Here is a 15,399-nt window from a genome sequence, read left to right on the forward strand (position 1 = left end):
CATGCGCATATTCTTCCCACCAAAACTCCCACTACGTCACGTCACGTGAGTGTGACTAACGCATGCGCAGAGCAAATTCCAAAGCAGCGGCCATTTTAAGGACGAGAGTTAGTTGTTTTAGTAAAACACATAGGCAAGCGTCTCTAAGACACACGCACATCCAAAAACAAATGAAATTAGTAAAACGAACAAATTGGATTACCGAGTTATAACAGATTCGAGGTTCATGACTCAAGCAAGTCGCGTAATATGCGAAATCTTGCTCTATCATGTGGATCACTGATAGTGAAATGCAGAATGAGTGTGCACATCACTGATGCTGCCCATCACTGAGCTGACCTTGTGAACCAACTTCAACTGTGACAAAGAACCACAGATCAATAAGAAAACCGACAACAGAAACTATAAAACTCAAAAAAAGAATGTGGAGTAATGAGGCAACTTCCTCGGTATCCAAAACACACTACTGTCAGAAACCTTCTGACAGACGAAGAGAAAACCCAGACATCTCTGATGGGGTGCCCAACAAAAAATGGCCGCCAAGAAGACACAAAGATTCCACCCAAAATGGCCTCGGAAAACGTGGCCGATGATGTCAGAATGTTGACGTCATTGACGATGCTCGACCACAGGGCAGAGAGCTCGAGCAACAGACAGCGCCCACAACTCTGCTGCCACAAAAAAAGAAACGGAGTACCTGTGAATTGGGGCCAATCTCGAGGATGCTGAACACTGATGAGAAGCCGCGGGCCAGAAGCGCTCCTGCTGGGCTGAACAGCTAGGCAGAAGAAGCAGTTGCGAGTTGCTTTGAAAATCTGGTAGAAATTAGGAGGCAATACGTGGGGGACTCGCCCTGTCGCAGTCCAGCTTGTAACCACTACAAGGATACGCAGGCAGTAAGAGTAAAGGTCCTGAATTCAAGTGCGTAGTAGATAGGAGGAGTGCACACAGCCACCTCGAGTCCTCCAACTGCCTCGATCCCCTAGTTTCATTCCCTTGGCAACTGCAAGGCTTCACAGAGAATGTAAAAACCCAACAGCCATCTAATATTTTATACATATATCCCTGGCATCTAGTGAGCTTTCCAACACTGGGGAGTGTTAAGATTCAGAGTTTGTCCCGAACTGACCCAAGAGGGGCAGAAAGATTGTAATGCTATTTGAGTTTGTTTGCATTTTCCCTGTGTCTACTGGCTTTTTGCCCCTCTTGGGCAGGCTTGGGGGGTAGATAATATGTAAAAAAAAAACAACAACAAAAAACTGAAAGTATTAAGTGTGGAGAACACAAACCTATGGCAAAGGGATCCTATCCTCTGCAAAAAACATTGTCTCTACTGGAAACGTCAGACAATCTTATCCAACTTATAAACTCAGCTTCCCAACTACATCCCTGATTTAGGCACAATTCTCTGTGAGCGCAGAGAATGAGGATGTTTTCAATCCTCCTGTGAGCCCAGGAAAGTCTTGCTTCGCTGATGTGATCATGTCTTTTGCAGAACTATCACCCTCCATGCAAGCCACCACTCCCCAAGTGAGGGAGCAGGAAAACCCAGGGCCGTGTGACAGGGGTAGGGGGCAATGGAGCAGCGCCATTCTCTTCTTTATCACATATGAGAGCACCTTCAAATATGCAAGTTCAGCATGTCTACTGTGGAAAAGTAAATTTTGCCATGTCATATGTGCCTACGTGTTCCCCATCTTATGTTATATGTGCATGATCGATATGCATGTATTCCCCTCTGATCGATTAAAGACGCAATTACAGTTGTGTCCATCTCTAGTATGCCAGTTTCCAGTCTTCGTGAAAGCAACGAATGTCAGGCCTATGTAAAGCTACGTTGCCACATTTTACAGTGTGCACGTTAATTCATTGAATTATCCCCGTTTCTAGGCCTCAAAAGGGCCCGGACTCAGATTCAGCTCCCGTTTCCTGAACCCTCTCCGAGGAGTGATACAGCCCCCACCTGTATCCCTGACCCTTAGCTTACTTTCATGCCTCGCAGTGCCCGGCTCGGCCTGGCTCTGCCTCCCAGTCTGCCAAGAGTATGTTATGTTTCTAGTTATCAGTCCAGCCCTCCTTCTCTGCATTCCTAAGCTACTGAATCACATCAATAGTTTCCGTCATGGTCTAGCCTTTATGTCTCCATGTAAGAGAAATACTGTATTAATATTCATAGAATATTCCTCGCACACACACTACATGTAGAATTATGCATGCACCAGTCTTAATGTCTGTTAGCCTTTGCCCTGATAACTTTTGGATTCTATCAACATGTACTATAAACACCAGATACTAGATATGCCTAGGTACATGTCGCTCTGACCCTCCAGACTTTCGTCTCCTCTTCTAGTGCAGAAGTCATAGCCCCCAGTTCTCCCTAGTAACACGTCATTGCCAGTTTGCGCGCACCACTAGGTTAGAGGTCCCAGCTGCTCAGGTAGCCCCCTCCATGTTTCCACCCCGTTTATGACATATTCTATTACGTTTACATCACATGTCTATGTATACGCCCTGTACACACCTCTTGTTACACCCACTTTATGCCTTATCTTTCGCGACTGCTACAAACTCCGCCTACTGCTACGCCTACTGTATTGAATGCAATGTATTTGTTTAACTATAAATATTGTGCACTGTTATTAAAAGTTACCCCTTATGCTCCCAGATCCTGCCCCCGGCAGCTGCCATCCCATTCCCATGCAGGCTGTCCTGTTCCTGTCCTTTATGTCTGATTAAAGCCTGTCAACTCTAGCTACCTCGTATCTTGACTCTTATTTATTGAGCTACCCGTTTATTGATTATAGTCAAAAATAGAACCGGTAATTAATTATTTATTTACCACATAATGGCGCCCGAATAGGGACTTGCCCTTTCCCCACGCGCCGGAGAAGCCACGCAGGCCCTCTGATCCTCTGCAGCCGTGACGGAACCATACCGGCCACGTGCAGATATTTCTGCTTCAAGTATCCCTCAGGCCCACGGAGGAGACGGAGGTTGCGGTCCAGCGTCCAGACGAGGCGGTGGAGGAACGCGGCGAGTCCCGACCAGAGCCCAAGCCGAGAGTCCAAGGTCCGAGGTATCCGGAGGCCCACCTGTAACTGAAGTCCGAAGTTCGTCCGTCCGTCCGTCGTCGTAGCAGTCCAGTCCAGTCCGAGGCCTTCCGTTCTTGCTGCCCGGTGAGTACCATTGCTGGGGTAGTATCTAGACAGGGTCAATTAATTTGTCTCTGGTCCGTGGGTTTGGGTACACAGATCCAACACGAAGTGTCCACCTAGGTGGATGCGGGTCCTGACGTGTCTCTTTATGAGACCGGTAAGTTTCGTACTGTTTTAGCAGTGCATCTAGTCATTCCAGTAAGTTCTGTTCTGTTCTCGAGAAATTCATGTGTTCTGTTCTCAGTATTCCAGGTGATATTCTGTCCGAACTGTTAAATGTCAATTCATGTGTTTTCAATGTTGTGGTATGAGTGATTTGTTTTCAAGTTATTATCGTGTTTATCGTGTATTGTATTTGTGTCCAGATTCCAGTCTAAGTCATGCCTCTGTTCTCGAAGTTACGTCAGTTAAAAACTAGAAAAGGTCTGCTCGAAGAAGCAGTTCCTGTCCCGCCTAGGGACAGTCCAGGTCATTTTATGTATCATAAACATGGCATAAGTGCCATATTATATCTAGACTTATGGGTCGAGTATACTAAAGATCTAGAAGAGAAATATAGATGGCCTGTATCAGGTACATGGGATGCCGAGTGCATCATGCGAGTAGAAGAAGCATTATGGAAAAAGAAATCCAGACAGTCCCAGAAAGATGCCATCGAGTTATGGCGCAAAGAATCTCATAAAAGAACCGAAAAAGAAATCAGAAAGTTAGAATTAAGTAGGGAATCCTCAGAAAGAGCCCAAGAAAGGGAATTAATCGAAATAGGTGAACGAGTTAAAGCCGAACAGTCAGACAGACAGAGAAATGCCCTTATTAAGGGTATGTATCCTCTTCTTGCCAAAAGCAACCCCGGAAGCACCATGTAATTTCCCGCCGCCATTAGTTCCGATTAAGCTACGTCACAAACCGACCGCAGCTGATATTTTTCTCTCGTCCTATTTGGACGACACGGTCCCCGAATATGCAAATCCTGCTCCGCCCGCTCCTGTAAATAATGTAATTCCTGTTCCTCCAGCCACCGGGGCACCTGTTACAGCACCTGTTACGGTACCCCCGGTCCAGCCCACAGTACAAGTACCCGCTACATCAGTCACTCTCCCAGCACGAAGAGTATCAGTCGACGATTCCAGTTTAGGGGCCGCGGGGGGAGGTCCTCCTGGTACCCCGCCGCCACACTAACGTGTAACGTTAGTCGAGTTACATGAACGTGCGTTACAGCGTACGCCCAATTATCAGTCCGTTGCAAATATCAGACGAGCTCTCACCGAATGCCGTTATGATCCAGTCCCAGGCGATGATAATATGGTTATATATTCATTGCGCGTAAGACGGGTGACCGAGTATTTGGACACCCTACCGAATATGAAAGAAGATCTAGACAGAATATATCGTTTCATCCGTACAGGAGTAGATCCAGAAAGTATTGGCGAGATCATGTCTCTAAGGAAAGCTGAGACTCAGCTCATGCTTTTAAAGTTTCTAATTAATTGTTTAATAAGGGAACAAGATTGTCCGACTAAAGATCCGACCGAAATGAGAGTCCTGACAAAGTGGAGTGATAATATAGCCGAGGGAAGACACAGGACACTAAGTAGTATAGAGAGTATGTACAAGAAGATCCGTAGGGAAATAATAAAGTTACACGAGAAACGCAAAGCAGCACAAGTAAGTGAGAAAGAAGACGATTCTGATACTGAAGAGGTAAACGACGAGAATCCCACCAGAATAGCGTATGTAGGTAGAACTAGACTTCCCGACCGGCATTCACGTCTAGAACACAAGAAAGTTTTCCCTCCTCCAGCACCAGAACAAGGTTCTCTTGAACAAGTATTTCAAGCTACCGATCACATCCTGAAATCACGAATCGGTTATAGTGAACTTAGTACTATGCATGAACAAGAACTAGCCCGATCAGCAGTTCGATGGACTACTGATTCTACCACTTTTCCAGACGAAATAGTGGCACAAATGTTTCTGAAACTGCCCCCAGCCGAGCAGCGACTGGTGGGTATGTATATGATCCAGCACCTCATTACACTGTATGAGGGACAACATTCTGATCCAGGTCCGTTACATGATGTTCTGAACGAGTTACTCCAGTATAGATGGAAAGGTTTAGGTACAGATTTAATTAGTGTCATTCTAGAACAGCGCCACAAATATAGAACGTTCCTGAACCCGCATTTTGTTCACGTCTCACCTCCAGAAAGTAAACCATTTTACATAGATAGACAGCATCCATTACGGGAAGTACACCCAGTTAGGACAGAGGGTGGTGAAATGCAACGAGTATTTGTTTACACCCCTATCACAAAGATGGAACTCTTAGAGATGAAGAAATTAATTCCTTGTCACGACAAAGATCCAGCAGGGTTCCATCGAGAATTAAAAGACATGCTCCGTATGGGAGAATACACGTATCCAGATGTCATTAAAATGCTAAAGGTCCTGTTGCCCGCAGGGGTATATGAAAAACTCAAGGAAAAAGAATGGGAGGTGGGAGAGAAAAAGATTGATTGGACAGCTCTAGAAGCTGAAGACAATTCACGAGTACCAGGTACCGGTCTTGGGGACAAATGTAAAGAATTGCCCGAGTTATTGATACAGGTCTTGCCAAGGTTACTAGCCACGAAAAAGGAAGATTGGGATGCAATCTCAGCATGCAAACAGAAACAGGATGAAGACACTAGTGATTTTTATTCCAGATTTGAAAAATGTTTTATAATTAACAGTGGTTTGAAGACAGGTAGCGAGTCATACCCTCATCTTTTTGTTACTAAACTAGTCGAGAATTCAAGTCCACAAGTTAAAAATCGAGTTTTGAAAGTCGAAAGTACCTGGCAAGCTAGTACCCCGTCACAAATGCTTCAGATGCTCCAGTATCACCAGAATAGAATCAGGGAAGAGCAAGAACACGAAAGGAGACGTATGAAAGACACGAAAATGAAAGTACTAGTTGCACAATCTGTTCCACAAGACAGTCAGAAGAGGGGTCCGAATCAAGCCAGTCATCCTGCAGCTCCCGTTAAAGGGACATGCAATTATTGTAAACAGCCAGGTCATTTTATAAACGAGTGTGCAGTTCTGAAACACAACATAGCTACGGGTAAAACTAAAGAAAGACCACGTCCGCCTAGACAAGAACAAGTTTCACAGACTTCTCAGTCACCACAGAATGCACAACAGACAGTTCCAGCACCGCAGCCTATCGCTGCAACACAGCATGTTACACAGCAGATGTACCAGTATGCTCAGTCAGAGTATCCAGAGTATCAACAGTATTCATGAAACAGCCTAGAGAGGGAGGTAGGCTTGCCTCTCATCGAGATACCTGTAGATCAAGAGGGTCCCTATGTACACAGTCAAGTATTAGGGAAAGACAGAAAGTTTTTGATTGATACAGGGGCAAGTAGGACTACTATCAGTCATGACGAGGTTCCAGGGGCTCCGCTCTCAGGCTCTAGAAATGTTTCCCTTGGATTTTCAGGAAAGCCTATTGTGAACGAGATTTCAAAACCAGTTTCCATAGAAGTTGGTCCATTGTCCCGAACTACTGATTTATTACTTACGAAATCATGTCCAGAAAATTTGTTAGGCATTAAAACATTGAAAGAATTAGGGGCAGTTATTTGCTGTTCCCCAGAAGGAATCCGATTGTTTTTAAGAGACTTTAAAGGTCACTATGTATTACGTGATTTTGATCCAAGATTGTCAAATGTACCGCAGCATTTATGGGCGCAAGGTCCAACTGATGTAGGTTTTATGCAAATCACACCCCATCGTGTGACTCTCAAGCAAGGTATAGTCTTGCCACGAATCAGACAGTACAGATTGCCACCTGAGGCTGTAGCAGCCTTATCCAAAATTATTGATGAGCTCATTGCTCAAGGAGTGGTTGTAGAAACTGACTCCAATGTATGTAATTCTCCTATCATTCCAGTCATGAAACGTACTGATCCAAATGCACCTCCAGTATATCGATTAGTGATTGACCTTCGAGAACTTAATAAATGTATCATACCTCAGTACCCAGTAGTCCCAGATATTTCATCCCTATTGACAGCCATTGATTCTGAAGCTACGTTTTTCACTGTTATCGACCTCAAGAACGCATTTTTCAGTGTTCCCATTCATCCAGACAGCCAGTACCTTTTCGGATTCTGTTTAAATGGAAGGAGCTATAAATTCACACGAGCTCCTCAAGGTTTCACAGAAAGTCCTAGTATTTACAGTCAAGCACTTAAAAGACAACTAGACAACATTCACATGCCAACTGACACTGCCCTGCTCCAGTATGTCGATGATCTATTGATCACAGCCCGTTCTGAACGTGACTGCGAGCGTGCGTCACTTACAGTCCTGTATTTTCTGGCCGAGCAGGGGCACAAGGTGTCCCCTTCCAAATTACAATTCTGTGTCCAGCAAGTGATCTACTTAGGCCACTTACTGTCCAAGTGGGGTAGGCAGTTGACACCAGATCGTATCCAGTTAATAGCGAGTCTTCCACAGCCCAAGACACAGAAGGAGGTACGAGCTTTTATTGGCCTCACTTCTTACTGCAGACAATGGATTCCTCAGTATGCATTTCTAGCCAAGCCACTGATACAGTTAACGACACAGGAGGCAGCCGTATCGACTGTCCTCCCTTGGACCCAGGAACATACACTTGTTTTTAATGAATTAAAGAAAGCCTTATGCCAAGCACCTGTTCTAGCTACACCGAACTACAGTAAGTCTTTTACACTTTTTGTCACAGAACGTGATGGTACTGCATTATCTGTTCTCACACAAGATCAAGCCGGACAGTACAAGCCCTGTGCTTATTTTTCGAGCACACTAGATCCAGTAGCCCAGGCTTTGCCTGCGTGCCTCAAGTCAGTTGCAGCCACAGCTCTAGCTATCAGACAAAGTGATTCCATAGTATTAGGACACTCCCTGACAGTACAAGTTCCACATTCTGTGGAAGTTCTTTTAAACCGAACACAGACTCAGCACTTGACAATTGCACGTTTAACAGGTTACGAATTGACACTGTTCCAGCCACACATAGAAATCAGACGCTGCAACGTTCTAAATCCTGCTACACTGTTACCGTCAGTTACTTCAAATCCTGCCACACATAACTGTGTGGAAGTCATTAACACTATGACTAAGCCAAGACAAGACCTGACAGACATTGCATTACCTAATCCCGACCTTACACTTTATGTGGATGTTTCATGTATGAGAACTAGTACAGGAGAACTAGTAGCCGCGTATGCAGTGACTACTGACACCGAAGTTATAGAAACACATCGTATTGACACCTTGTCTGCTCAAGCAGCAGAGCTAGTTGCTCTGACCCAAGCCTGCATACGTGCCAAGGACCTGAAAGTAAACATATATACAGATTCACGTTACGCATTCGGAGTTGTACACGACTTCGGGGTGCTCTGGCAGGAGAGAGGTTTCATGACTTCTCATGGAACCAAGATTCAGCATGGTCTCCTCATTCAAGCTCTGTTAGATGCAATACATTTACCGACAGCTATCGCTATCATGAAGTGCAAGGCACACACGAAAATTACTGACATCATTTCCCAAGGTAACGATCTAGCAGATCGAACAGCCAAGCTTACAGCTCAGACACCAGACATTCCAGTTAACAGGACACAGACATCCACTCCAGAACAGACTACTTGTATGACAGTTAAGGACCCTACACAAGATGTCATAGACATACAGTTACATGCTACTCCTGAAGAAATAAAGAAATGGTCCGAACAAGGAGGGGTCCAGACAGATCAGGGATGGGTGACGAAGGGAAAAGCCACATGGTTTCTCCCCGACTCTATGGTTCAAGTCATTATTAATACCGCACATAGTCCAGCACATCTAGGAGAGAAAGCTATGTTAGACAGTATACAGAACCTCTGGTTCAACAAGCACTTACGAGCTGCAGCCAAGCAGAAAGTCCGTACCTGTATGATATGTTGCCAGTTCAATCCAGGTAAAAGTGTCCCGGTGGAACAAGGTGGATTCCAACCCCCTGACCACCCTTTTGAAGTCCTCCAGATGGATTATATTCAGATGGAGCGATGTCGAGGTTTCAAGTATGTCCTTGTAGTTGTATGCGCTTTGTCCAGGTGGACAGAAGCATATCCAGTTCCAGATTACACAGCAGCGACCACTGCCAAGCAGTTGGTTCGTGAATTTTTTCCCCGTTATGGACTCCCTAGGGTCGTGTATTCTGATAACGGCCAGCCATTCTCATCCGAGCTAATGAAACATGTTTCCCTTCTGTTAGGGTACCAGTGGAAGTTCCATTGTGTGCGCCATCCTGAAGCAGCCGGTCTCGTAGAGAGACATAATCAAACCCTGAAAATCCGTATTGCTAAGATATGCAAAGAGAAAGGTGTAGACTGGCTAGTTGCCCTGCCAGTTGCTCTATTCTTCATGAGGATGGTTGCACATTCCAGATCAGGTCTGTCCCCTTATGAGGTCGTATTCGGCCGCCCCCCAAACATGTGGGGTACACCTAGATCCCGCAGTATTACAGATGTTTCCAGTAATATGTTGACAGATTACCTAGCTTCCTTGATGTCTGCCCTACACTCTTGTCGTTCACAGGTTGCCGCTGCATTTCCAGATAATACCGAAGTGAAACCGCATGAGGTCATCCCAGGTGACCTAGTACTGGTCAGGAACTTTGATCGTTCAAGTCCGCTGGAGCCTCGCTGGAAGTGCCGAGACTAGTCCTTCTGACCACCCGTACGGCCGTGAAGTTGGAAGGCCGCAAGGGTTGGGTCCATCTGTCGCATATCAAGAAATTTCATGGAATCCGAAAAAAGACTTTTAATGACAATTCCAAAGACTGTTCCATTTCTAAAGACTGCCTGAAACAAGACTCTAAATCAGACATTAATCTCAATCCCGAACTGAAAGTTCCTCTGTTAGAGAAAACTCCGCAGCAGGAGTATAAGTTAAAACTCCGGTCTAGTAAAATAAGTCAGCCAGTTTAATTGTCTAAGTCCCCCTCGGGTGAAACGGTTAGACAGGTCCCTGACATGTATGAGATAGACCCCCATAGTGAGAGAGTTAGTCAAAACTCTATACGATGTATCGTCATTCTAAGTTTCCTATTGTTTCTAAGTTTGATGGTTACCTGCACAAGTTATGCATTACATTTATGTTTTCCAGTTTCTCATGTAAATAAGTTTGCTAATGCTACAGTAGAGCACACATTTAGTGATCTGCCTCCTCACGAGCTATCCTATCGTCTTGCTATGCGTAATAATACATTCATCCGAATGTTACACTATTCACACCAGACCAGCAATGCCACTAATTGTTGGTTGTGTGGTCGACTCCCCCCTTTCCAGACACCGAAGGGAGTTCTGCCACTCTTTCCTTATCAGTTTTCACATAATGGTTCGTGTGGAGCATGGTCCATGTTAACGTCATCTTCAAATGATATGTCCCTTCTGAATAGAACATGTTTTCCAGACAAGCAAGGTCTCTCCCATAGAACAGGGTTAGATCTAGAAAATGAAGTATATAATTTAGGTAATTATTCTTCGAATTTTATGGTATTGAATGTTCAGTCTGATACTACTCCAGACTTACCTGCTATTTCAGTACTACCAGTCAAAGGCGAATTATGTGTCAGAAATAATGGTTCCGCACATGTAGGACATAGTGATTGTACTACTACTGTCAAGTATAGTGACAGTGGGAAATCTATTTTCAAAGCATCACGTCATTCTTATTTTGTTTGTGGTCAGACCGCATATGTTCGTCTGCCCCTCGATTGGGATGGAACATGTTACATTGCCTTCCTACTGCCACCAGTTTTTCTAGCCCCATCTGATTATCATAGAAACACACATCTAGTACACGTCAGACATAGAAGGGAGATCGAGTCCCCAATTGTCGATCAAACTGAAACTACTCTAGAACAGTATCAAGACTTCAATAAAGGTTTCTTCTTCTTTATAGGCCCTGTCCAGAATAGTAAGTTAATACGTAGGTTAACCAGAACCCTTGAAGCAGTAGTGAATGAGACTACTTCTGCTCTAGGTAACTTAACCGAAGAGCAATCTGCTATGAGATTTGTCGTGCTCCAAAATCGTCTCGTTCTTGACGTCATACTGGCCGATAGAGGAGGAGCATGTAGAGTCATCGGATCTAGTTGCTGCATTTTCATTCCTAATAACGCGCCGTCTGTTTATTCAGCTATAACCAGACTTCATAAAATTGCCCATCAGTTACACCAGAATCCAGGCACCTGGGCATGGTCCGGTTGGCTCTGGAGTATCATATCTGCCTGGGGATGGAAAGTATTGTCATTCCTAGGTATTGCAGTAATGATCATATTCAGTTGCTGCCTCTGTATACAATGTGGCCCTGCGATTTGCGGCATTTGTGCTACCTCTTGTATTCCTAGTCCTAAGTCCCGTTCCAAGACAATTCGAGACGAGCAAATGATGCTATATGAAATGATAGATGGTATCATGAATATAGATGTTTCCTGATGGAAACGTAGGGCACAAGGAGGGAATGTGGAAAAGTAAATTTTGCCATGTCATATGTGCCTACGTGTTCCCCATCTTATATTATATGTGCATGATCGATATGCATGTATTCCCCTCTGATCGATTAAAGACGCAATTACAGTTGTGTCCATCTCTAGTATGCCAGTTTCCAGTCTTCGTGAAAGCAACGAATGTCAGGCCTATGTAAAGCTACGTTGCCACATTTTACAGTGTGCACGTTAATTCATTGAATTATCCCCGTTTCTAGGCCTCAAAAGGGCCCGGACTCAGATTCAGCTCCCGTTTCCTGAACCCTCTCCGAGGAGTGATACAGCCCCCACCTGTATCCCTGACCCTTAGCTTACTTTCATGCCTCGCAGTGCCCGGCTCGGCCTGGCTCTGCCTCCCAGTCTGCCAAGAGTATGTTATGTTTCTAGTTATCAGTCCAGCACTCCTTCTCTGCATTCCTAAGCTACTGAATCACATCAATAGTTTCCGTCATGGTCTAGCCTTTATGTCTCCATGTAAGAGAAATACTGTATTAATATTCATAGAATATTCCTCGCACACACACTACATGTAGAATTATGCATGCACCAGTCTTAATGTCTGTTAGCCTTTGCCCTGATAACTTTTGGATTCTATCAACATGTACTATAAACACCAGATACTAGATATGCCTAGGTACATGTCGCTCTGACCCTCCAGACTTTCGTCTCCTCTTCTAGTGCAGAAGTCATAGCCCCCAGTTCTCCCTAGTAACACGTCATTGCCAGTTTGCGCGCACCACTAGGTTAGAGGTCCCAGCTGCTCAGGTAGCCCCCTCCATGTTTCCGCCCCGTTTATGACATATTCTATTACGTTTACATCACATGTCTATGTATACGCCCTGTACACACCTCTTGTTACACCCACTTTATGCCTTATCTTTCGCGACTGCTACAAACTCCGCCTACTGCTATGCCTACTGTATTGAATGCAATGTATTTGTTTAACTATAAATATTGTGCACTGTTATTAAAAGTTACCCCTTATGCTCCCAGACCCTGCCCCCGGCAGCTGCCATCCCATTCCCATGCAGGCTGTCCTGTTCCTGTCCTTTATGTCTGATTAAAGCCTGTCAACTCTAGCTACCTCGTATCTTGACTCTTATTTATTGAGCTACCCGTTTATTGATTATAGTCAAAAATAGAACCAGTAATTAATTATTTATTTACCACACTACGGTACAGAAAACGCTTTTGTTTGATTTAATAGACTAAATATTTGCTCCATATAGAACGTAAATCTAGCCACATATAAGATACACTTGAGTGCAGACTTGCCTCTTAGTTCATTAAATGCTTTGTCATCAGGGCTTGGCCAGGAATGTCTTTCACATCATGTTTAAAAACTATCACTTTTAATAAATACATAAGTAAAGCATAAAGTAGCAGCCCACTGATATTTGCAATCAGCAGATTTTACATTGAAATGGCCACAGAATGTGCCACTAACATGTGGTTTTAAAACTATATAGTGTACAATGTTTGGAAATAAGTTTCTGCAACTATTTGTCATTTGCACATCACCAAGTAAAGTGTTCGGATTTGTTTTCCTCCAATTCTTTGTTTGCATCACACTTCTGAATTACAAAACCAAGTTCTTTCATAATTTCTGATCTACTTGTGCTATTCCTTTTCCAGCTGTTCAAATGTTGCATTAGAGAAAAAAAATGACATTTTAATGCATTTTGATTCACAATTATTGTCAAATAGTTTACTTGACAATAAGTATTAACTGTAAAAAGAGAAAGAAAAGTAAACACCATTTTCCAGGAACACATGAGCAACAATTAGTAAAAAGACAAATGGACAATTGACCTCTGTCCTTGAGCAGTTGGCAAATGTGTCAAGATAAAACAAGATTTAAAGGTGTTTTAATTGCTCATTCACTTTCGGAAGGAACAGAACACCTGTTTCTTACAGCTTAAGTTTACTCACCAGCAAGGTCGAGTAAGTGCTAAAAAATAGCTTGAGCAGCTAAAATTTCTCTTGCAATTGCGAGTGGTTGAGTGGATTTTTCTAGGCCTTTGCGGTATACCTCAATTTAGTATACTATATAAAGAGCCAGCTACCTACAAAAAGGTCTCATCAAGGGAAAGGCAAGCTTTATGGGTGAAAAGTCTCTTTATACAAGAATCAGTGTGTTTTCTTGTGTAACAGGCCTTTGTCACAAGTCTCTTCACAAGTCCACTATGTGATATTGGCCTTTAGCTCACCACCAGAGAGGTAGAATTTGTTGGACTACTGGGGATCACCCAAGAACCTATAAAGATGAAAACTAAGGTCTACGGGTATTCAAAACACCATATAACACCCAAAAACTAATTTAGGTACCCAACTTTGATTATGTCATCGGGCAACAAACATTTCAGTATAGGGCACACCACCTGAGAACATTTTCCCGTAGTCCCTTCTGTCAGAGGCTAACCACATTTTCTTTACAATTCAGCGTAAAAACTATTTCTTTAAATAATAATACATTAGATTCAGTCCTTGTTAGGTTATTGTTCCATAGCTCGTCTGTCTGAATAGACCTATTGTTTCCAATATATATGTGCTCTGGTCCAACCCCTTTCAACCACTGGCTTTTTAAGCAGCTTCTTTCAGACATTTGATGTGAGACTGTCACATCTTGTTTCAGCCCAGAAGCCTACATCTCTTTGACCTATTGAAATTGGCTTTTTTAGTTCAGCCTTCCTCCTCCAATGGAGTGTATACAAAGAAAGGCATAAAGGACGTTTTTACATCTCACTGTCCCTCCCTCTGTTAGTCTAATGAAGAGGCAGATAATTACACAGAAGTGACATTTATCAAATGATCCCACTGTTAAAGGGGTGTGTAAATGCAAGTTTTGAGGTGATATCATATTTCCAGTCTTCTTTACACAGATTAAGATCCATTGTAAAACTGAGTTTCTGAATGAATGATCTTGAGAAATAAAGCAAAACAAGGTTTTTCTATATTTTATTAGGAGGTTATAAAAAATATTTGAAATAGCTGACCTAAAGTATTTACATAGGGTTAGATTCAATTGGAAAAAAAAACATGTTGGTAGGTTCTTTCCTGTGCCTGGAACGGATTTACAAATTTGATGAATTTAACAAAAAATCATTGTGATTTGGGCACATACTGATCACAAACAATTTCAAAACAATTAGAACCCTCAACGTTCTATGGAAAATTACATTATAAATGAAATCACAAATATACTTTTGAATAGATTTAAAGGTGAACAAATGCTGCATAAATACTTAGACAAAGGTAAACATATTTACAGATCCCAAAAATATTATAATTTTATTTTCAGAAGTTAAATTAGTACACCCCTAACGAAGATTCTGGGATACTTGTCGCATGCATATCTCGAGTCATGTTTGATTTTTCCTTCAGCTTCGACTGGAGCAATGTATGCTCCACCACACCAATTCGAATGTCCATCTGAATAGTCTCTTGTTTCAGCTTTGTTAAAGCCTGTTTTATCTTCACCAGAGGTGCTGTAAAACAAGGTAACATATCATTTACTTTCAGAAAACTACTGAACAAACTAGCACCACGTTGCAACATTTCTGGGCCTCATTCCAGACTTGCAAAGTCTAACTCGCGTCACCCTCCTAATAAATACATGCTGTTTAAGTACCAGTGAGTGCATGCTATACTTTAAATACGACAAACCTCCTGGAGACTTTT

The 15,399-nt window shown here is 43.2% G+C and overlaps 1 protein-coding gene across 1 annotated transcript in view; it reads right to left on the minus strand.

Moving 5' to 3' along the window:
- Positions 1-14,660: 14,660 nt before the first annotated feature.
- Positions 14,661-15,399, minus strand: part of LOC144755678 (intraflagellar transport protein 57 homolog) — a 115,257-nt gene continuing 114,518 nt past the window's right edge. The window contains exon 11 of the mRNA XM_078644849.1: positions 14,661-15,206. Within this exon, the coding sequence (XP_078500975.1) occupies positions 15,028-15,206 (179 nt within the window). The 3' untranslated portion in view covers positions 14,661-15,027. The remainder of the gene's footprint in view (positions 15,207-15,399) is intronic.

The sequence above is a fragment of the Lissotriton helveticus genome, chromosome 5_1 (assembly GCF_964261635.1).
Source record: "Lissotriton helveticus chromosome 5_1, aLisHel1.1, whole genome shotgun sequence".
NCBI classification, from domain to species: domain Eukaryota; kingdom Metazoa; phylum Chordata; class Amphibia; order Caudata; family Salamandridae; genus Lissotriton; species Lissotriton helveticus.